Source organism: Canis lupus, chromosome 2 (assembly GCF_048164855.1).
Source record: "Canis lupus baileyi chromosome 2, mCanLup2.hap1, whole genome shotgun sequence".
Taxonomy (NCBI): domain Eukaryota; kingdom Metazoa; phylum Chordata; class Mammalia; order Carnivora; family Canidae; genus Canis; species Canis lupus.
This window is the reverse complement of record NC_132839.1, coordinates 86,004,010-86,028,075: the sequence shown is the minus strand read 5'-3', so window position 1 is coordinate 86,028,075 and position 24,066 is coordinate 86,004,010. Positions and strand designations below refer to the sequence as shown.

General features: G+C 47.1%; 1 protein-coding gene and 1 long non-coding RNA gene across 3 annotated transcripts; one reads left to right on the top strand and one right to left on the bottom strand.

Annotated features, from left to right (window-relative positions):
- Nucleotides 1-343: 343 nt before the first annotated feature.
- On the bottom strand, nucleotides 344-9,660 carry LOC140622899 (uncharacterized). Its single transcript, XR_012022571.1, has 3 exons — nucleotides 9,413-9,660; nucleotides 7,945-8,221; nucleotides 344-7,784 (listed from the first exon to the last, which is right to left on the bottom strand). It is a non-coding gene; the product is annotated as an uncharacterized lncRNA (long non-coding RNA).
- A 236-nt stretch (nucleotides 9,661-9,896) lies between these two features.
- On the top strand, nucleotides 9,897-22,588 carry SMIM20 (small integral membrane protein 20). 2 transcript variants are annotated; one of them, XM_072808664.1, is made up of 3 exons: nucleotides 9,897-10,122; nucleotides 21,274-21,330; nucleotides 22,083-22,588. In XM_072808664.1, exons 1-3 carry the CDS (start codon nucleotides 10,014-10,016, stop codon nucleotides 22,118-22,120), a joined length of 204 nt encoding a protein of 67 aa, XP_072664765.1. In that variant the 5' UTR covers nucleotides 9,897-10,013; the 3' UTR covers nucleotides 22,121-22,588. The 2 variants fall into 2 exon arrangements, with proteins under 2 accessions (XP_072664765.1, XP_072664761.1); XM_072808660.1 differs by having other exon boundaries at nucleotides 9,904-10,177.
- The last annotated feature ends 1,478 nt before the right edge of the window (nucleotides 22,589-24,066 follow it).

Below are 24,066 nucleotides of genomic sequence, written 5' to 3'. Positions count from 1 at the left end.
TTGGAATCACGTAGTATGAAGTCTTCTCAGATGGATTTCTTTCACTTAGTACTTAAGTTCCTTCAATAAATTTTCATGCCTTGATAGCTCATTCTTTTGGGCACTGAATAATATTCCATTGTCTGGAAGTAGCAGGTTTATTTATCCATTTACCTACCAAAGGGCATCTTGATTGCTTCCGGGCTTTGACAATTGTGAACAAAGCAGCTATAAACATTCATGTGCAGGTTTTTGAGTGGACACAAGTCCTCAGCTTTTTTGGGATAAATACCAAGGAGTGTGATTGCTGGATTGTATGCTAAAAGTATGTTTAGTTTTGTAAGAAATGTCAAACTTTGCCATGTGTTTTTTAATCTATTTTTTATTGAGGTACAGTTGACATGCAGCCTTATATTTGTCTCAGGTGTACGACATAACGATTCAATAGTTGTATATATTATGAAATGATCACCATCACAGTAAGTCTAGTTAACATTTATCACCATACATAGTGACAATTTTTTTTTCTTGTGATGGGAAATTTTAAGATTTACTTTCTCAGCAACTTTCAAATATGCAATACAGTGTTCTGAACTACAGTTGCCATGCTTTACATTACGTGCCCATGGCTTATTTATTTGATAACGGAAGTTTGTACCTTTTGATTCCCTTCATCCATTTTGCCCACCCCCAACCACCCACTTCTGGCAACCACCAATGTGTTCTCTGTATCTATTAGATTGTTCTAGTTTTTTATCCATGAAGTCAAAGACTTTGTCTATTGCTTAGAAGAAGATCTGGCATATGCTGGATGCTCGACAGAAAATGGTAGAAAACAATGAATGAATAAATAGATCCCAGACAGCCTTAGGGCTTAAGGCTTGTTACTTCTCAGCAGCAGTGATCTGTGAATCTTCATTTTCATTCTCTCCCATTGTTCTCTGCTTCCTGCTATTCCCAGGCAATTCTCTCATTGCCTGGGAATAGCATCTACTCACCAAACTCTGCTCTCACAGCTTCTGCTGATTCATCACCACAACTTACTCATAGCTCCCCTCATGCTGCTACTGCCTCTCCCTGTGCATCTGTCCAACTTCTGCTCCCTCTGCCAACCCCTCGACTCTCCCTGACTTTCCAGCTGAAATTCTAGAGGCAGAGAATTTCATTGGGTCAGCCCACTCCTCACTTAAGCAGAGATTTTGGACCTTTAGACTGTGTTCCAGGCAACATGTAGATACTGATCAGCTATGGCCTTAGGCACAGAGTGTGGCAACGTAGACATAGATAATTTCACTCAGCTGAGGACACACAGATGCCGCAGTGGCCTTTAAGGACCTGTTGATCAAAACTTTAGGGGGCACCTGGGTGGCTCAGTGGTTGATCATCTGCCTTCAACTCAGGTCATGATCCTGGGGTCCTGCGATTGAGTCCCACATCAGGCTCCCCACAGGGAGTCTGCTTCTCCCTCTGCCTATGTCTCTACCTCTCTCTCTTGGTCTCTCATGAAAAAAATAAAGAACATCTTTAAAAAAAAACCAAAACAAAAACCCTGAGGTCCATAAACTCTACAAGGCCAGCATTACCTTGATTCCCAAAACCAGACAAAGATCCCACCAAAAAGGAGAGTTGCAGACCAATATCCCTGATGAACATGGATGCAAAAATTTCACCAAGATACTAGCTAATGGGATCCAACAGTACATTAAAATGATTATTTGCCACAACCAAGTGGGACTTATTCCTGGCTGCAAAGGTGGTTCAACATCTGCAAATCAATCAATGTGATACATCACATTAAATAAAAGAAAGGACAAGAACCATATGATCCTCCATATATATGCAGAAAAAGTATTTGACAAAGTATAGCATCCTTTCTTGACTAAAACTATTCACAGTGTAGGGATAGAGGGAACATACTTCAATATCATGAAAACCATATTTGAAAAAACAACAGCAAATATCATTCTTCATGGGGGAAAACTGAGAGCTTTCCCTGTAAGGTCAGGAACACGTCAAGGATGCCCACTATCATCACTGTTGTTCAACATAGTACTAGAAGTCCTAGCCTCAACAATCAGACAACAAAAAGAAATAAAAAGCATCCAAATTGGCAAGGAAAAAGTCAAACTCTCACTCTTCGTAGATGACATGATACTGTATGTGGAAAACCCAAAAGACTACACCTCAAACTCGCTAGAACTCATAGAGGAATTCAGCAAAGTGGCAGGATATAAAATCAATCCACAAAAATCAATTTTATTTCTATACACTAACAATGAGACAGAAGAAAGAGACATTAAGGAATCGATTCCATTTAGAATTGTACCAAAACCCATAAGACACTTAAGAATAAACCTAACCAAAGAGGAAAGGGATCTGTACTTTGAAAACTATAGAATACTCATGAAAGAAATTGAGGAAGACACAAAGAAATGGGAAAAAAATCCATGCTCATGGATTGGAAGAACAAATATTGTTAAAATGTTTATGCTAACTAGAGCAATCTACACATTCAATGCAGTCCCTATGAAAATACCATCAGCATTTTTCACAGAGCTGGAACAAATAACCCTAAAATTTGTAGAACCAGAAAAGATCCCAAAGAGCCAAAGTTTTGTTGAAAAAGAAAACCAAGACTCGTGTCATCACAATTCCCTGACTTCAAGCTATATTACAAGACAGTATGGTCCTGGCACAAAAGTAGACACATAGACCAATGGAACAGAATAGAGAACCCAGAAATGGACCCTCAACTCTATGGTCAACTCATCTTTGACAAAGCAGGAAAGAATATCCAGTGGAAAAAAGACAGTCTCTTCAACAAATTGTGCTGGGAAAGTTGGACAGCCACGTGCAGAAAAATGAAACTGGACCATTTTCTTACACTATACACAGAAATAGACTCAAAATGGATGAAAGACCTAAATGTGAGACAGAAATCCATCAAAATCCTAGAGGAGAACATAGGCAGCCACTTCTGTGACCTTGGCCACAGCAACTTCTTGCTAGACACGTCTCTAAAGGCAAGGGAAACAAAAACAAAAATGAACTATTGGGACTTCTTCAAAATAAAAAACTTCCTGCACAGTGAAGGAAAGTGTGGGAGAGCAAGATTTCAGCAGGTAAAAGAAACAATAAGAACAGAGACAGGCATAAATGACAATAGCTTTATACGTGTGGCAAAAGCCAATTATTCCTGCCATCGATCCATACTGAATTCAGTAGATGCTGAAGACAGCAATGATGGTGGATAGATAGCCAGGCCTGTTGTGGTCAGTTGTCCCATCTCCTGCAGCCCCTAGTTCATGCTCCTCAAACCCATGCAGATTGTCACATATTCAGTTCCCTGCTGCCCCTCACGTGATTGGTTTCTTGAGTTGTTTTTCCTTCCTCACTTCCACATCCTTTACATTCTATGGCAATAATACCGAGAGCCAACCTGGACTGGAGGCCTCACCTCGGCACCTGCCCTCCTTGGCGGTGTCTGATGGTGTAGCCCCCTTGGGCTTCTCTTTGTTCCAAGATATCGGACTCTGAGTAATCATTTTGTCTCTCATCAGAACGGGCCAGTGGCAGGAAACAGTCGACAAAATCAAAGGCAACCGACAGAATGGGAGAAGATGTTTGTAAATGTTTTATCAGAATAAAGGGCTAGTATCCAAAATCTATAAAGAACTTACCAAACTCAACACTCAAAGAACAAATAATCCTATCAAGAAATCGGCAGAAGACATGAACAGACATTTCTCCAAAAAAGACATACAAATGGCCAACAGCCCCGTGAAAAAATGCTCCATATCACTCGCCATCAGGGAAATACAAATCAAAACGAAAAAAATGAGATACCATCTCACACCAGTCAGAATGGCTAAAATTAGCAAGTCAGGAAATGACAGGTGTTGGCAATGATGCGGAGAAAGGGGAACCCTCTGACACTGTTGGTGGGAATGCAAGCTGGTGCAGCCACTCTGGAAAACAGTGTGGAGGTTCCTCAAAGAGTTGAAAATACAGCTACCCTATGACCTAGCAATTGTACTATTGGGTATTTACCCCATAGATACAGATGTAGTGAAACAGAGGGGCATCCGCACCCCTCTGTTCATAGCAGCAATGTCCACAACAGCCAAACTATGGAAGAAGCTGAGCTGTCCATCAACAGATGAATGGATAAAGAAGACATGATATATACATATATATGTATCATGGAATATTACTCAGCCACCAGAAAGAATGAAACCTTGCCATTTGCAACAATGTGGATAGAACTAGAGGGTATTATGCCAAATGAAATAAGTCAGAGAAAGACAATTATCATATGATTTCACTCATATGTGGAATTTAAGAAGCAGAACAGAGGAGCATAGGGTAAGTCAGGGAAAAATAAAACAAGATGAAATCAGAGAGAGAGAGACAAATCATAAGAGACTCTTAATCACTGAACTCTACCTCTGAACCTAATAGTTCAGGTATGTTAATTAATTGAATTTAAATTTAAAAATATTTTATGTTAAATGTTGAATTTAAATTTAAAAAATAATATTTTTTTAAAAAACCCTGAGGTGTAGGCTGAGTAATTCATACTTTAGGGAGACACTGAAGTCTTCTGAGAAGAGCAGTGATTAACCAGATCTACGTCTTTTTTTTTTTTTAAAGATTTTATTTATTCATGAGAGACAAACAGAGACAGAGACACAGGCAGAGGGAGAAGCAGGCTCCCTGTAGGGTGCCCTATGTGGGACTCGATCCCAGGACCCTGGGATCATGCCCTGAGCTGAAGGCAGATGCTCAACCACTGAGCTACCCAGGCATCCCCAGATCTATGTCTTCAGAAGTACTTTGGGTGCTCCATGAATCTTTCGGTACTCCACGAACGGGACAGTTTAGTGATGGAAGGGGATGGCACCCTACAGACAAGTTAGGAAGCCATGCACGGGAGAGCTGATGATGCCTCTAAGCAAACCAGCAGCAGTGAGAGTCAAGGGGAGAGAGTAGAAGCAAGTGGGTCTAGAACCTGAGGTTGCTCCCCAGGCACAGGAGGCTGGAGTTCAACAGAAAGGCTGGTCTTGACACCTAGCTCCTGAAGTTGTTGGGGAGGAAGAATTTACTCTGCCTTTCAAGTCTCAAAGGCTGCACTAAGAATCAAATTGACATGAGACAGATTAACAAGAGAAAATCAAATTTAATAGGGTAGTTACAGGGAATCCACACAGACAGGGAAATCTCAAAGACAGTGAGGTGACCTGACACGCATGAGCTAAGGAGAGGGGCATGATTGCAATGACACCGAGGGGAGAAGGACCCTTAGCAGAAAGGTGAGAGGAGATCTTTGGTGCCCTGTTATGCAGATCAGTTTCTTTGGTAAAGAAGAAGCCCTGTTAATAGTGCTCTTCCTGGTACAGGCAGGCAGTTGAGGAGGAGAAAAAAAAAAAAAAAAAAAACTTTTCCTCAATCTGCTAGGTTTTGATTGCTTTATTAAGAAAAATTTTTAAGGTTTTATTTTTAAGCAATCTCTATACCCAGCATGGGGCTGGAACCCATAATTGAGAGATCAAGAGTCATTTGCATCATGGACTGAGCCAGGCAGCCCCCCGCCCCCGCCCCGTCCCCCCTCATTGCTTTTATTTTTTATTTTTTATTTTTTCCCTCATTGCTTTTAATTCAAAATAATGTTCACGCCAAAGTGGCTCACCTTGGGGCAGCCTGCCCTTGGCCCCTACAAAGTCATAAAGATATTAGTTAAAACTCTAAGAGCGTAGGGTGGCAAGACATAAGCCAAGACAGATATCTGGGGGAATCTTTTGGATGTGAAGAACAGATCAAAGAAGTAAAACTTGACAAATGATTGAAATTGGAAACATTCATACAGATGAGTGGGCAGAGAGTCACAGCGCCTGATAAAAAAAAGGAAAGTGTTTACTTATTTTCTTATTCTTAAAAGTTCAGGTCCAGGGGACCCTGCATTAGATACCACTGTATTCCAAACCCCCAGCTTCTAGTCTGACAGTTTTCCTGCAGAAAGCAATGATACTATGTGAAAATCCACAATATTCTAAAAATACATCAGCCGGGCTGCGGTGCCACAATTAGTGGAGCTGCTGTCCCAAGAAACCCTCATCACCATTTTGCTTAGATCAGAGAGCGGATTAACTTTGATGTCTGTCTGAACCCCATGTGAGACACCACTGGTGGTCTGCTCCCTGCAAGCATGCAATCTTCACATCCAAGGGAAGAAGGAGAAAGTGCCAGATAGGAGCCCAAACCAATTTTTTTTCCCTCAGTGATTGAGATGAAAATATGCACCCTAGGACTGCTGACATATTTGACTTGCAGCCTGTCTCCTCCTGTCCCCGGAGCTCTCTCCCCCTTTGCACAAATACCTTCCCCTAGGTCCAAATTTCCTTTGGCTCTTGCACACAGCTAGGAAGCCCCAAGCCCCTGGTCTTTGTTACGTGTGGCAGGTAATTGTGGACTTTCTGTATCTGTTAGGTCTTCTGCTGGTGTGCAACCGAAACAGACTCCAACTGAGCCTGGAGGGGAGCTTACTGGACGTATATGGGCGGCCTGCAGGATATAATGAACAGCCGAGAATCAGACTGCAAGGGGCAAGAAGAGAATCTCTGGGATTACAGGTAAGTGGAAGACAAGCGGTCATCTCATCGGGACATTAGCAGTGCGAAGAAATTCACCACAGTAGTGTTGCCTGTCTCTGGGTTCCCACGTTCACAATTCTTATTTCTGGGAGAAAAGGAGCAATTGGACGTGGTTGGAATTGTACCCACACTCAGACAATATGAACTCACTGACTTTGCGAGGCAGCATACACTGGTGATAATGCAGGTCTCTGGAGTCAGCGGGATGGGATTTGAATCCTGACTCTACTATTTAGTGGCTCCTGGGCTGGTCATTCTTGCTCTGCCCCCAGCTTCTCCCTACACAAATGGGGAATCAGGAGCTAATATTCAGCAAGGTTGAGTGACCAAAAGCAATTACGACCCACTGCCTCGTCATATCCCTCTACCACACCATAGGTGCCACGAGGACAACAGACTCTCTTGTGAATTCGCTGCTGGCTGCATCCACCAGCCTTTGAAATGTGGCTGGCACACGGTGCTTGGCTCAGTAAACCTTTGTCAAATACACAAGTGCTGATGCTTCCTTTTTGTGTTCCCAATCAACTAGCGCAGTGCTTGGCTGGAGTCGGCACACAATAAGGATCTGCCGATTGAATCTGTAGGTCAGTGGGGTCTTCAGAAACGGGGAGAACCTGGGGTTCAAAGAGATGAACCTGTATTGCTTAGGACTCAGTGGCAAGCAAGAGGTAAGTAATTTTTGGTGTGACGATGCTAGCAAGGTGATGAGTGTGTCTGTATAGGTTGTGGCCTGGCCGCTGGTCAGACTAAAACGTTTACATGAACATCAGGGGACAGAGAAGCCCTGCGGTTACTTGCTGCTTGGAGAGGGGGTGGCTCATCTGTCCCACATTAATCCATCTGTGCCTTGGAGGCACTGCGGACAGGAGGTCATCCTGGTGGTCTCTAGCCTGGCTTTCAGAGGCTCCTGTGTGTAGGGTTCATGCAGCCACCCTGCCAAGCTTGCTTATGGAGACCGCCAGGTCTCAGGGAGGAGCCTGTCAGATTAGGAATGAAAACTAAACCCTGGTCCTGGCTCAGCTAATGGTGTGTGGCCCTAAGAGAAGTTTCTGGATCTCAGTGACCTGAGCTATAAAATAGAGTAATCCTTGACTTGCAGCCCGTGGAACTGTCAAGGAAACGAAATCCCACTCGCGGTGACTTCATCTAGAACTCCTCTTGTAAACAAAAACAAACAAACAACAAAACAAAACAAAATAAGTCAAACTGGCTTCAGCGAAAAGGGAACTTCATTGGCTCCTATCACTGAGAAGTCCAAGGGCAGCTCCTTTTCCAGGCACAGCCCGCTCCAGGGGCTCAAAGGTAATGTCAGCACCTGATTTCTCTCCATCTCTCGGCTTTGCTTCTGCTGTACTGTCCTCACGCTCAGTCTCCATATGGTGGTGCCCAGTGACCCCAGCGTCTGATCCCTTCAAGCTCAAATCCAGATTTCCAGCAGCTGGGAGACACTATGGTTGGCTCAACGTGGGTGAGTGAGGTCATGCAGCCAGGAGGATGCGGCTTCGCTGGACGACCAGGCCTGGGCCCTGTCCCAATCAATCCCTGTGGTGTGGCAGCTTGGTCACTCTTGGCGATCCCCTGACCTCTCAGAGCTGGAAAAAAAAAATCATTGGGGTGGGGGTGGGGGTGGGGGTGGGGCAGAGGAGAAGCCCAGTTTACCTCCTCGACTGAATGGGAGAGGAGTGGTTTGCCAAGATGCTCGGGTGCTATTAACAGGAAGACAAGTGGCCTCCCCGTTGCTAACATGACAAAGGCGCGCTCACCTGGGGTTTTATATCACGGGACACAAAGCATATGCATCCCAGCTCCCCTCTCTGCTGGAGGAGTCCTCTGTTCTCACCCTAACAAGCCCCCGCAAGCCCCAGGAGCTGCTGCCAACCCGTGCAGTCATCTGTCTTCCTCCTGGAAGTCCCGCGGCCGCAGGACCCTATCACTCATCCGCAACAAGCTGCGCCGCCTCCTCAGTCATCTTTTTCTGTATCTGTCCTGTCTCTATCCACGTGGCAGGATCCCGGGGAGCAAAGGGTCACGGCTTATTCATCTTTGCGTCCCTCGGAGCACTTTGCCTGGTGTTTGGGGTACGGCAGAGGGTCCATAAATCTGCCGACGGATCCAACACCTGCTTTATCTGCTCGCGGAACCTCGGAGGCAGACGGTAGCTTGGCTCCGCGACAACGCTCCACGGAGAGGACACCTGTGCTGAAAGACCGTACGTCTCTGCAGACTAAATAATACCGCCGGGGTCCGGATGACTAGCCTCTTGCTCCCGGCCCGGGCCGCTGGTAGCATCCTTATTCATAAAGGGTTGAGTGAAGGCCCAAGAAACCTTGATCTCCGCCGCTCCGTACCCCTGGGCACCTCGCCTGCCCCCACAGCGCCGCCTACCCCCAGGAAGGACGGAGGACGGCGACCCTAGGAAGGGGAGGAGCACGTCCAACCTCAGCGGCCCCACCCCAGGCAGTAAGGCACAGCCCCAAGGTCCCATCACTGGGACTGGCCGCGGGCTCCCCGCCTTGCCCGGATCCGACTCCTTCCCCATCCTCATTCGCAACCCAGACGTGCAGCAGAGGGAACGGAGCGGGCAGGCGGAGGCAGGACGGATCTACTTGCCGTCCCGACGTTGACACGAGACTCCTCCCCCCTAGTCCTGATCCCGTAGTCCCGGTGCTCGGGTTAGACGCCCCCTGCAGGCCATCCGGGGCGGGCGCGCGGCCCCGGGCCCCTCACCCCCTCCAGCAGCCCTCCAGGAGGCGCGGTCACTCGTGAAGCCGCGCTTCCCTCACCTGTAAAATGGGCCCACAGCCGGGGGGACTGAATCAGCGAGCCGCGGACAGCACGCAGCTCGGGGCGGAAAGTCACCGAAATCAGATAAGGGTGGGGAGAAGGGGAAAGCGCGGCTGGTCGAGGGGAAAGGGTGACCCAAGAGGTCCGGAGAATGGCGGGGGGAGCAGCGGAGGGGGGGCCGGGCCGCGGGCAGGGCGGGGGTTGGAACAGGGTGTGCACCGCCCAGGGGAGCAAGAGCCCCTCTCGGCCGGCCCAGCCCCCAGCACCGCGGCCGCCGCTCCGAGGCCCCGCCCACCCACAGGCCCCGCCCCGTCCACTCTGTAGGCCCCGCCTCCGGCCCCGCCCACCCGCAGGTCCCACCCCCAGGCTCCGCCCACCCCGACGGGCCTGCCCCTCCCACTCTGCAGGCCCCGCCCCTGACCCGCCCACCACGCAGGCCCCGCCCCGAGCCCGCCCACCCGCAGGCCCCGCCCCCGTGCCCTGGCCCCGCCCCCAAGGCCCGGAAGCGAAAGCCGCTCCGCCTCTTCCGAGCGGGGTCACGGCCCGGCGCGCGGGGTCTCGCGGGGTCTCGCGGGGTGCGGGCAGCCCGGGCCCGGCGCCATGTCCCCGAACCTGCGCACGGCGCTCATCTTCGGCGGCTTCATCTCCCTGGTGGGCGCCGCCTTCTACCCCATCTACTTCCGGCCCCTGCTGCTGCCGGAGGAGTACCGTGAGTGCCCTGTGACCCCGCGGGGGCCCGGCCTCGGGGCGCCCGGCTCGGGGCGGTGAGGAGCTGGGCGCGGGGGGCAGGCGGGCCGGGCCGAGCCCTGCGCCGAGCGGCCGCGAGACCCCGCGCCTCCCCCCGGGCGCCCTCCTGACTTGCCCGGTCGTCGCTAACGTGAGACCCGTTTGGCCTCCGTGGAGACTCCCAGGTGGCCTCGTCGTGGTCCGCAGCGCTTACCTGTCCGCGCTCTCGGGGAGCAGGGGCCGGACGCTCACGTGCCAGCCAAACGAGCGTTGGCACTTTTTTTTTTAAAGATGTATTTATTTATTCACGAAAGACACACACACTGAGTGGGGGGGGCGGGGAGCAGAGCCGCAGGCCCCGCCGCGGGGTCACCCCCCCCCCACAGCCCGAGGCAGGAGCCCCAAGCGTTGCCACTTCTGACGCCCACGGCGTTGCTTTGAGGTCGTCGTCATGCCCATTTGACAGGCGGGAACACTGAGGCTCCGAGAGGTCGTGCGACAGGCCCAAGGTCGCACAGCCAGTGAGCTGCGAGGCAGGTCTTCCCTCCCCGGAAGGCGGGGCTGGTGATACTGGAGGGAGGCAGATGGAGCCCTGATCATCCTGAGCCTGAAGGTGTCTTACGGCCCCTCGTTGCCACTCCCAGGGACAGCTTTGAGTGGAAATGTTTCAGACCTACACTGTTAAACCTGGGTGTTTTGAGTTTTTCCCCACATCTTTCTTTCAGCTCCTGCTGTCTTCCTTCATTTTAAAAGCGGGTTGCTCACATGACAATGCCCAATACCCCGGGAGTAATTTTCCTCCTTAATCATTCAAGTTCTATCATCCTAAAAGCCAAACTCTCCTTCCTGGAGACCTATACCTCAGCGAGGATTAGCACTTTGATACATCTGAAACCATCTGTCAGAGAGAAAATATTAGGCATTAGAGGCTCATTTTGTTCTCCAGGAAACCTGAATCATCTTGAAGATGGAAGAGGGCCAGCCCTGCCCCTGGAGACCATTAGCAGAGGCTGAGAGCTTGGCGATGTGAAGGCAGAAGCTCTGTGTAAATGCTCTGCCCGTTACAAATGCTACATTTGGTTTCTGGAGGCAGAGCATTTTAAGCACACACCCGCATTGCCCTGGAGCTTCTTTCATCACCCAGGACCGAGGTGGCCTCTGCATGCTGCCTCCCAGCCTGCGTCCACCTACCCGTGTGCCTGAGGATAAACGGGGGGGCGCTTGAAGCCCCGCGTGGTCTGGTTCCGTCATCCTGACCCGATCCTGCCCCAGGCTGTTTTCTTACTAGGGCATCTAGGATTGAACTTGGGACAAGGGGCTCTGCTCCAGATCCCACTGGAAAGGTGTCTGCCAGGAAGACAAACGCAGTGCCTCTCAGCTGGGGATGCTTTTGTCCCCCAGGGGACATTTGGTTCCATCTGGAGACATTTTTGCTTGTCACAGCTGGGGGTGGAGTGGGGTAGTGTGAGTGTGCTACTGGCATCCAGTGGAGAGAGGCCAGGGATGCTGCTAAACCTCCGCAGCGCACAGGGGAGCCCCCCATGACCTAGATTACCCAGCCCAGGTGTGCATGGTACCAAGCTTGAGACATGCTAGATCAGATGATGAAGGCGTGGACTTGTGCCACGCGTCCTGGCAAGTCTTTTTTTTTTTTTTTAACTTTTTTTTCAAATATTTATTTATTCATGAGAGACACAGAGAGAACGGCAGAGACACAGGCAGAGGGAGAAGCAGGCTCCATGCAGGCAGGGACCCTGATGCAGGACTCGATCCCGGGACCCCAGGATCATGCCCTGGGCCGAAGGCAGGTGCTAAACCGCTGAGCCACCCAGGGATCCCTCTGACAATAGTCTCATAGGGATACCCTAGAATCTGTGGTTGTCTGAGTTGCTTGAGACAAAATCAGGGCTTTTAGGTGCATGTTTACTGAGTGTGCCTAAAATGTCTGCATTTTAACTCGAGAGCAGTCAGTCTATGCCTGCCCACCTTTCTGGCTCAGTTTTAGTTAATTGGCCGACTCTTATTTGAGACTCATAGCTGATTCTTTCAACAGGTAAATACTAAACAGCTAGTGTTTTTTGAGAGTTTATGTCTGCCTCTCTTCCCAGCACCTCATATATATATTAACCCACATAGTTTTCATAACCATTTGTTGTAGCTGCTGTGTGATCATCACCCACATTTTATACGTGGACACACTGAGGTCTGGGACAGTTAAGTGACTTGTACAAGGACCCACAGCAGATGGGTCAGACCTGGGATTGGAACCAATGTGCTCTTTCACTACACGAGGGCACCATTTGGTTTCTGAGGCGGTGAGAAGGGAAGCAGGGCAGGTGAGGGTCTAAATCCCTTGCAAGATAAGGGTCTTAAGGTGAGTTACGTAACCTGCCTGAGCCCAGTCTGTTTCTTCATCTGTAGCAGTGGACTTTGCAGGCCTTAATCTATAGGTGTTGGGTGTATTAAATGAGATCACAGGTATGGAAACATCTAGTATAGTTTTATATTAGGCATCCCCTAAAAATGTTTAAAAAAATAAGGAACCAGGGCACCTGGGTGGCTTAGTGGGTTGAGGATCTACCTTTGGCTTGGGCTGGGGTCCTGGGGTCCTGGGATCGAGCCCCACATGGGGCTCCAAGCTTCTCCCTCTCTCTGCCTGCCGCTCCCCCTGCTTGTGTGTTTGTATGCGTGAACACACACTCTCTCTCTCTGTCAAATAAATAAAATCTTAAAAAAAAAAAAAAAAGAGGAGCTATAAGGCAAGGATGTAAGGAGATTTAAGCCCGGCTGGCTGACCTGTCACTAACCTGGGGTCCAGGCAGGTGAGGCATTGGTGACCGGGCCATGGAAGCCTGGCCTGTCTGTAGGGAGGATGGAGCTGCAATTCATTTCAGCACCTTGGACTAGTCTTTGCATTTTTTATAACCTGGATTTTAGCAACGGCTGTGTACCTGGTACTGCGTTAGGTGTCGGGTATACGTGACTGTACAAGATGGTCAGAGCGCTTCTGTCCGTCTCACTGTCCCCACCGTCATCCAACCCATTTCCTTCACCCGCTCCTTAGACTCTGAGCTGGTCTCCCTGCTTCTGCCAAGCCCAAATCCTGATTCCCTACCCAGCAGTCACAGTTGCTAATTTTCTCTGGTTGCTCTTTTGTTGCCAATTTCTACTTTACTTGCATTTGTGGTTAAAGAATGAGGACTATATGATTTTGATTCCTTGATATTGGTCAGGATTTGCTCTGTGGGCTTAATACAGGTCAATTATGGAAGTGTTCCTTCTGTGCTTGAAGTGGGTATATCTCATTGTTGGGTACAGAGTTCTGTGTGCACCGATTCCAGACCAAGCTTCTTAATTCTGTTACTTAGGTATCCTCAGGCCATATTATTAGGTGCACACGATAGAGAATGTTCTGGAGACTTTTTTCCAATTATCATTGTATAAAGGGTCCTCTTTATCCCTCCTGTTCCTCTCCAGGTCTATCATATCAATATTAGAATTACCAGCATTGTTTTGGATAGACTTTCCTGGTATATTTCTTATATTTGTGCCTGTCTTTCTTTCTTTCTTTCTTTCTTTCTTTCTTTCTTTCTTTCTTTCTTTCTTTCTTTCTTTCTTCATTCATTCATTCATTTATCTATTTATCTATTTATTTAAAGATTTTTTTATTTGAAAGACAGCAGGGGGAGGGGCAGAGGGAGAGGGAGACAAGCAGACTCCCCCCACCCCCACCAGAGTGGGGAGTCCAATGTAGGGCTCGATCTCAACCCGCAGATCATGACCTGAGTCGAAATCAAGAGTCAGATGCTTAACTGCCTGAGTCACCCAGGCAGCGCTTGGCATCTGTCCTTAAATCTCATAACCAGCCTAACTTGGATTTTTTAATCCAATCTGGTCATTTCTTTCAACTGCTGGATTGAGCTAATTTTCATATATGTTTACTGATAGATTTATTTGCCCTGTCTTGTTCTGTGTTTTCTATTTATCCTTCTATATCTACAGCTCCTTCTTTTCTCTCCATTTCTGCCTTCACGGTTTCTCTACTTTTTACCTCCTCTGTTTTTTTTTTTTTTTTTTTTAAGTTTTACATTCTTTTTTGATTATTTTGTGATTACTGCTTAAAGTTAGTCAGTATCCTTATCCTCCTATACAAAGACCTGAGGAGAATGCCTTGGTCCTTGGACCGCACAGCACTCCCGGTGTTTATTCCTCTCCAGTCAGTACCATCAGGGTTTTATAGTCACTGATTGTTCCTCTTTGCCCCTATTCTTTACTCAGCAAACCCTACTTCTCACTGCTTCCCAGTGTCCGTTTTCTTCATTCTGAGATGCATCTGATATTTCTTTCTTGAGCGTCTGTAACTGGTGGAGTTCATCCTCGTTTGTCAGAATATGTCCAGAACTCCCAATTCTCCGTGTCTGTTGAAACGTCTGCTGTCATGCCATTTGTTCTTTGAATTTGATCATCCTGCTGGCTTGATTAAAATACTCCCACAGCCCTCTGCTGTCCCCAGCGTCTAGCCAGTGGAGGCTCATGGAAGTATTTTAATCGGAAGAGTGAGGCGACCGGATTCAGTCTCACCCAGGGTCAAGGCTGGGAACAAGAATTCCAGATAGAAGGAGGCTGTACTTGCTGTGGTCACAGGAGAGTACGGAGAGGTGACTAGCCTGAACCAGTGGTGGTCATGGGACTGGAGGAGGGGAGCTATATTTAAGAAGTAACGCTACAGGGTGAGGGAGGAGACAAGGGAGAGTGACAGCCTCCAGGTTCCAGCAGCGGAGGAGATGGTGGCGCACTGGTCATTAACTAAGCAACACAAGAAGGAACTGGTTTTGGGAGTGAGGAGGATGAACCAGTTCAACTTTGGACACATGTGTTTTAGGTATCTGGATATGCTCCTGGAGATTTCTGATGGGCTATGGAATATTCCAGTCTGGAGCTGAGGCACTGGGCCTGAGCTAGAGCTAGAGATGGGGTGCTGGATCAGCATGGGACGGGAGGCAGAGCCATGGGAGGTGAGGGCTCCCAGACAGCACTCAGAGACCGCGCGAGACAAGCTGGCCTGGGACAGACCACTGGTGAACACGGTGTTGGAAGAGCAAGTGCTCAGAGAGGCAGCTGTCAAAGGAGATGGAGGAGGAGTGGCTGGAGCAAGAGGATTAAAACCAGCAGAGGCTACAGTCACACGTCCCATAAAGACAACTCTGGGTGCAAAGGGGTATGGCCAGCAGGGCTGGGCTTCTATGAGGCAAAAGATAAGAAGTGAAAGTATTCAGCGATGGGCATTAAGGAGGGCATGTGATGTGATGAGCGCTGAGTGTCCCGCGCAGCGGGTAAATCATTGCGTGCTACATCTGATGGGCTACGGACTACGTGGCATATTCCATAAAGTATTCATAAAGTACGTATGTACTTTACGTAGCGTATTTATAAAGTACGTATGTACTTTATGTTGGCTAATTGAATTTAAGTTAAAAAAATACTCAGTAGATTTATGAAAACAAGGTGAAGGTCATAGTTATCTTGTTAAGAACACCTTAGTGGTTTGGTGGTGGGCAGAGAGCCGGCAGCTGTCCCCTGAATTGGCTATTTCAAGGTATTTGACTGTATGGAGAGAATGACGGAATATATTTGCAGCAGGTCAGGGGGTCTTGGGAGAGGGTTTTTTTGTTTGTTTGTTTTGTTTTTTAGGGAGAGGTGGGACAGCCAAAAGGTCTCTGGACAAAGAAAGGTGAAGATAATTCACAGAGCGACAGGTGATAGGGGATCTCGAGATCAGTTGGAGGAAAGCCTTGGACCAAAGTCAGGACACCTCTCCCACAGGCTCAGGAGGAAGGGCAGGTGTGGATGCAGCTATATCTAGGTTCAGTGTGGGGAAGTTGTTGGTGAGGACTTCTGTTCTGTCTGTAACACAGGAAGTGCAGTCATCTGTGAGAGGCACAACCCCCAGCCAGACTCACTCTCCCTTCTGGAAGCACCGTCTTCCCTGAACTTCTGTGACCACCCGGTGCCAGTCATCTTCCCTTTGCTCTTTTGCTCCTGCCTTTCAGCCACTCCATCTTTAACCTTTCTTGTTGGATCTTCCTCTCCCCACCATCCTCCACATGTTTGTCTTCCCCAGGACTCTGGACAGACTGAGGAGAAGGCCACAGCTGTTGAAAGTGCAGGGCAACGTAGGCCAGACATCCAGTCCTTGGGAAGGGGGCCAGTGGCTGGCAAGGGAGGAGCCCACATTCCCACGTAGGGCCTGAGTGTCAGCTGGGCCAGCCTCGGCATGGGGAGTGCAGGGACAGCTGGGTTCCCAGGTCTCTGCTGGAACAAGCCTCAAGGCAGCAGGAAAGAACAAGGCTGCTTAGATAAAGTGAGGTCAAAGAGATCTTCCATGCTTTAAAAGCAGGCAGGCTGCTGTGGCAAGTCTGCTTTGTTGGGTTTCATGTTGACATGCACTGTGACCCTCAGCTCTTCCACTCGCTAAGTGTTACATGGATGACAAGGTCAGTTCTACACATGACACTTCAGTCCCGAAATGAGCACTGGGGGAGACGGCGCTGGCACTGGTGGTCAGCGATCCCAAACCAGAAGTATGGGGGGACGGTTCTGTTGTGCTCCTGGAGGGAATCCCAGATGATGCTTTTTAGCTTTCATCCTGCTGGCACGGCGCGGTTTGCTGGAAGAGCCCGCGTTTCGGGGAGACTACAGCTGCTGTAGCTCAGAGCCTAATCTGGCTGTGTGTGTCCTAGAACTAGACAGTGATCCCGAATACGGCCTTTTAAAAATAACATGCATCTTATGCCAGCCAGTGAAATGAGACAGAATAGGATCATTTTCTGTGATCCTGCTTGTTTTTTGACTTTAATTAGATGTGCAGAAGCATAAAATCCTAAGAGCTTTGCCCAAAAACCCGTGCCCCTTCAGTCCCCTCACTTAGGTGACTTAACCAAAGTCACTGAGAACATTAATTGCTGGGTGGACACTAGAGCCTAACTCCCTGACCTTGTCTGCTCCTTAATGATGCACTGCTTCATGTGCCTTTAAGACAGCGGAGAGGGTTCAGTAGCAGAGGGAAAGGTCGCCCAGAATTGCTGCGGAGAGAGCTGTGTCCTCCTACCACTCGATTGCATTCTCTTAACTGCCGCACCTCCTGCCCCCAGCTAGAAGTCTGTCATTCCGGTTGCAAGAAATCACTTGATCCAGGATACTTCTTACCTTGGAGGAGCATCTGCCCTATTACATGCCAGGTGCTAGAACATGCTTTTTGTTTCTTTCGCCCATAGACTCCAGCGCAGTGCAGGGCTAGCCTGCAGCCTTATTTTCTGACCGGCATTACAGAGCCCCCTGGGTTCAACCAGACTCTGGTGGAGAAACAAAATGTGTATGGCGTTGGGAGGAGTCAGTACTTCCGGTGGCCATCTGGTCCCCCTCCACCACAGGTTCACACTTGTCACTATGGCCGTTTGATGCCTCCCACTGCTGGTTCAGCTGGGCACTGGTGCACAACCAGTTCTAGATGACCCCGCCGTCAGATGGAGCAAGGATCCAGGCAACAGCAGCAGGATGAGAGCACTGGAAAAGTAACTTCTAAATATTTTATTTGCTGTGTGAAAAAAGATGCCTTTAGGTAATTGTCACGGAACATCACAAGGAAGTGTAAGAACTTCCTAAAAATTTGTTTTGCAGTTGTGTGTTTTAGTTATTAAAAAAACAAACAAAAAAAAAACGTAACCAACAGAAAAGACCTAAGAATAGTATGATAAATCCCTGTATATTTACGTCACCTAGATTACCAGTTAGCATCTTGACGCATTTGCTTCCCCCCACGGATGCTGTATTACAGGTCTACACATACATACATACACATGTGAGTGCAGAATTACATATACGTATAATTATTTCTGTTGTTCTGCTGAGCCATTTGAGAGTAAGCTCGGGACCCTATGAGCTTTCCTTCCCAGACACTTCGATATGTATTTCCGAAGAACAAGGGCAGTCTCTTAGGTAACCACAATGCAGTTATCCAGGCCAGGAAACTTAATATTGACACAATGCTATTATCTCACACACAGTCCATACTCAAATGTTGCCATTTGTCCAAGGACTTCGGGTTTCGAGGGGCTTTTATTTTTAACTGTCCGTTGCTAAGAGGAGATGGCAGGGAGGGTCCTGAGGCCGTCTTCTCTCTGGGCAGGGCTTGGAGGCCCTGACCTTCTGCACCTGCTTTTCGGTTTCCAGCTGCTGGCCCTCCACCAGCGCACGCCCAGCCAGTCAGTGGTCAGCGGGCGCCGGGGAACACTGTCTTCCTTTGTTGTGGAGTTGTGGATGTCAAAGCAACAAGTCACACGGTTAGAGCTGTTTGACAGCATGGACTTTCAATATAAAGCTATGTTTTCATTTTCAGAGACTTAAAAATTATTAAGTGGAATCACTACAATAGGAGGAGCAGCCCGCTCACAGGCATTAGCAGTGTTAATAATAATACTTTGGCCCTTGGACTGAAGATAACGATCCTCAATTAAAACCACAAATCACACCCCTGCCGTAGCACCAGGGGGCAGAGTCGGGCTTGCTGAGATGCCGGAGCGGGGACTTTGCTAACCAGCATCACAAAGCTCCAGGCCCAGGGTTGCCTATTTGCGTCTTAATCATTCCACTCCTGATAGAAACATGCTCACTACTGAAAAGTCAGTAATTAGCTTATCCTGATTTGTTCACATGGTTAAACCCCTGACTTCAGCATGCTCTTTTCCTGAGGTTTATAGACACTTGCTGTTTCTCTAATGACAACAAAATAGAAACTTACTGTCAACTTCAGCAAGAGGCACGTACTACTAAGTCCCGAGGGACCGGTTTGTTTTCCTTCTAGCAAATTCCACATTCACAAATTTTAAAGTGTCTTTGTGTCATGTCATGAATTTATATAAGACTGCTTGGGCTTTAGAGTATTTATAAAACATTAATGGATTAAAGAACCAGGGGATGTAGATAGGATGCTAATACCGGTTATCACTTGGTAGGAACTAGTTCAGCAAATCGGTTTAAATTGCCTGTCCAAGCCAAAAAAACCGAGGTGGTTGCATAAGGACAAGGATTAGAAAGAGATTATGGTCTATTTTAAATAAAGCCTTAGCCTCCCTCCAACCTCATTAGCAATTAGCAAGAAAGTGTGAAGACAGGGATTCCTTTCTCTTCACTTGGTTCTCCATTGCATTGTGAGAGGTTAGGATACAATTAGACATTCTGTCCTTGCTATCAGAAGTCAACTTCCTTTGGTGCTTGGCAGCCTGCCAGTGTCTCCAGCTTTGTAGTACCCGCCTCTTGGAGAATGTGTGCAATACACCAGGCTGTCAGATTTTCTTAAATTTATGGCTTAGAAAGCTTTCTGGCAATTTATTATTATTTTTTTAAAACCCACCTCTTCCCAGGGGCACCTGGGTGGCTCAGTCGGTTAAGCATCTGACTCTTGATTTAGGCTCAGGTCATGATCTCAGGGTGGTGGGATCGAGTCCTATATTGGGCTCCTCACTCAGTGTGGAGTCTACATACCCTTCACCCTCTGCCCCCACCCCCATGTACACGTGCATGCTCTCTCTCTCTCTCAAATAAATAAAATCTTAAATAAGAAAACCCCACCTCTTCCATAATACTGGCAAGTGGACCTTTTAGGTGCGGAACATCGTATCTATGTTTATTCCTGGCACAATCGATGGCAGTGTAGTCTTTCACTGGTTGGCATTTTCTAAGAGCATGTTTGAGACACATCCGTACATCGAGACCTTACACGTTGGCAGTATGGTAGGGCTCAATCCTCCAGGAATTTAATGGCTTAGGAAATGAGATCACCCTTTGTGTTGGAGTCATTTTAGAAAATCCGACACCTGAGAGGCTCCATTATCCACTCTAGATGGAAGAAACCTTTTGGCATATCTTGGTCCGGAGGGTGTTGGTTATCGCCTACCTGCTGCTTCTCAGAGAGGCCCGGGGAAACCACCGGGCCCTTGTCTGTAATGGGCTTCATTATGCTGTGTCTTCCCACTGCCTGTCGTAGAGTTAGATACCGAGATTCACATAATCCCTGTTGTCCAGTGTTTTATTTGCCAAAGCAAAACTTAGCATTGATAAAACTATCAGGTAGGTCACTTGGGATTGACTTTCTATCACATCACTCGAGAAGCAGGTTCTATGAATATTCGATTTAGCAAATCCCTGCTTCTTGTACCTTTACGCTTCTTGTAACTTTATGAGAATCCAGAGGCCAGAATAAAGAGAAAGGCCTGATATTAAATAAGAACTAAATGTGGATTTCAAGAAACACTGTCAGCCTGATTAAGACAAAGGTCTGATTACAACATTTAATTACTATAATTTAGTAGTAAACATCCTCTGGCTCCAAGTCTTTCCGCTGAAAAGCCGCCATTTGTTTGTCAAGATACTTGAAATAATAAGTCTTTGTTTTCACAGACCTTGGGTTTATTCTAAACCACTTAGAAAGATGTGTCGGAGCGCTTGAAGCCCACAGACATAAAATGCCCAATTTCTCTTGGCCCTCGCCTGTTGGACATCTCCAAAGAGATGGGCTGAGCTGCTATAGCTGGAACGCGCTTACTAATTGGCACAGCACCTGCAATCAATTAGGGAAGCTTCAATTATCCAAACCAAAGCCACCCACCCAAAGATTAATTTTCTGCTCTATTTCCTATCAAAAACATAGCATATTTAGCTCTGGGTCTAGTCCTTCGGCGGAGCACATTTGAGACATAGAAACTACATCGTTTTCTTGTTAATTGTGCTTGTTCCTTCAATTCAGCAGCCTTTCCCTCCTAATATCACGCCCACCAGCTCTTTCAAAATTGTTCTTTTTCTGTTGTTTTGTTGCCTTTCCAAAATGCTGAGATCACCGAGAAAAGATGTTAGTCGGGAGCTTTTCTTTTGAAGTACGGCTTTCTTTGCTTTTATTGAAAATGCCCAGTCTTTCTGCTCTGTTGGATCCAACTTCCATAACCTAAAAGCTCTGAGTATTAGTGTCTCGCGTGTATTGTTTCCGAATCGTCCCCTGTCATTGTCCCACGTAAATAGATTTCCACGACCACGGCCCAGCCCCCACCTTTGTAAAGAGCAATTTTTCTGTTGTGTTTTTCAGAGAAAGAGCAAGCTGTAAATCGAGCTGGAATTATTCAGGAAGATGTGCAGCCACCAGGTAAACTTAAAAATCAAAGCAGAATCTCATTTGTAACTGTGTGTGTGCTGGCCCTGCAGCACAAGAAATCTTTGGAGTGGGGACGCTGGCTGGCGATTGTCCTGTTCCTTGCACAGAAGTTTAACATTTTCACCCCGGAGTACATTTTGCACGTTTGCCCATTCCTCTTGTGCATTTGATAAATGGGCATAAAAATGTCACAAATGTGCGATTGAGTATGAAGGATACTCGGTTCTGCAGACCGATTTACCAAGCACCTAGTTAAACCCTACCCTCCTGGGGAAAAGCCTGCTTACTCTCGAGCTATTCTAATTGATGCAAGATTCTGCTTTATTACAGCAGCTCAAAAGTTCCCTTTGTGGCTGAATGGTTACTTTCACATGGTCCAAGTTGGGTGAGAAGGAGAAGCTTCCAGTTGATTAACCAAAACTCTTGTAATCTGTGGCAATGTTTGTTTGTTTATTTTGTTTTTTGGGTTGTTTTTTCTTTTGGTAATATTGTTATTTATGTTTTAACTTGGCCAGATGCATCGCTTCCTGTTGTGGGGCAATTTCTGAGCCATTTAAAAGTCTCTCCTGGAGGTCATGGCTGCCCAGCCATAGCATCCCAGGCTCCCGGCAGCTTGCCCGCACTGTCTCAAACTACATGGAAATTCCACAACTCAATTCTGATGTCGTTTTGCCAGTTTGCAGTTGCAGGAAGTGAGGAAGTTGAAAGGCGAATCCTGTTTTGATTCATGTTTCTTTCTATAGGGTTAAAAGTGTGGTCTGATCCATTTGGCAGGAAATGAGAAGGCTATCACCACCTCGATTATGAAAGACATCTTCATGCTTTCCATTCTGCCGCAAGTACAATAAATTGCCTCATGGTAGAAGGATGGCTGGAGAAGAAAACTCCATAAAGCTGAAAATAAGAGTACTGTGCACAAGGACTAATATTTCCCTTCTTAAGTATCAAAAGAGCCCTGGAGCAAATCACACCATTAGGGAGGTTTTCATGATTTGCTTTACTTTCTAAAAATGAAGCTCTCTCACCCAGCTGTGTTTGGAGGAGATCTACTTATTATTCAGTCTCTACCGCTTTCCCAACCAAGCTGTGATGTGAATGCAAGCAGCCAGTGGACTTGGGAAGATCCTAGTCTGTCTTGCCATCCTCCAAATAGGAAATTTCAGTAAAAAGCCACCGTGCTGAGCAGCCTCACAGGGCTCTTTGGAAACATTAAGGTTGATAAAATTCTTTGGGGACAAGGTACATTGTACTCTTTAAGAATAAGCAGCTCAAAAAAAAAAAAAAAAAAAAAAAAAAAAAAAAAAAAAGAATAAGCAGCTCAGCGTAGCCGTCTCATCGAAGGTTGCTGCATGTTGGAAAACAAATGCGAAGTGAGTTAAACTAAATGGCCGTGCATGCATAACAGAAATCAGTGTCGAATTAACAGGAGTGAAAATACGTTTATTAAAATGATCTGTTTTTAATTCAGAATGGTGTAAGTCTTTTTGAAAATCCTATATAAGCTCATGAATGTATGCTAAGAAGCACTATTTGACTAGAGCATATTTGACAAGATAGTCGACTGTGTGGCGTTTCTCACTTTGTGTACAAGTAAACATGTGAAAGGTAAATAGCAAAGGTGTTGAGACAGACCCTTCTTGGTTGCAGTGCTCTCCGAGGTTCCTCACCAGCTGCTGCAGAGATGAGGGTGAGAATGCTTTTCTTTCTCTGGGGCCCTGTCTGGCCCCTTACTAGACGATACGCTTTTGGAGAAACCCTTCCTTTTCATTTTTAGATTTCCCAGAGTGCCTTGCACATCACTGTGGGTTCTCTTTTGATAAGCTGCCTGATGACATAATGTTACTATTGTGAACTGGGAGTTTGCTTAACAGAGGACTGACACAGTGATATAATTACTGTCAGAAAAAAAACCCAGACTGACAGTTCCAAAACCAAAGCCATCATTTTTTGGTAGATATTCCCTGACATTTCATTGACTTACAGTTAATAATCCAATAAAAGAAGTTGACTCATTCAGGGTAAATATGGCCACTATTTTCCTTGGAGGGGGCACCAGGAAGTTGTGTATAGTGTAGCATTCTGTGGGTGCCTAATTGAGATTTCTTTATGACCGAGGCAAGCACGGTTACCATCTGCTCTGGGAGATGTTGTAGAGCCTGTTTGTTAGTTGGCCTGTTTGTTAGTTGGAACAGACTCCGCTTCGTCTCTTCCACGGGATCTTTGTCCTGGCTTTCACCCTGCCCTTGGTACACCTCTTAGCAGAGATAAAGGAACCCTATGTCCTGCTTAGCTGCCTTGATGTTTATAATAAAAGGAGCAGCCTTCATGTTGTCAGAGGTGTCATATCAGACTCTGCCGCCCACGTTTGACAAAAGCTGGGTGGTAAGAGACGCTACTCTTGGGGACTGACCAAGGGCCTTGAAGTTCATCCACGAGGCTCCCAGGTATGCCTCCAGGAGGATAATGAAAGCCGTCTGAACAGGGGATCTTGCTCAGATACAATGAGGAAACACAGAGTTAAAGTAAACATGGCTTCTTTGTTTCTAATTTGATGATTTCCAGGAGAGGTTTACCTTTTATCAAATGTATTTGACCACAAAATATTTTTCATGGATTATCTTCTGGGACTAGTGACCAATGACATCCTTTTCAAGAAATCTTTCTCTACATCAGTGGTTCCCCAACTTTTGATCTCAGGACTCTTTGACACTCTTAAATTTTTTGAAG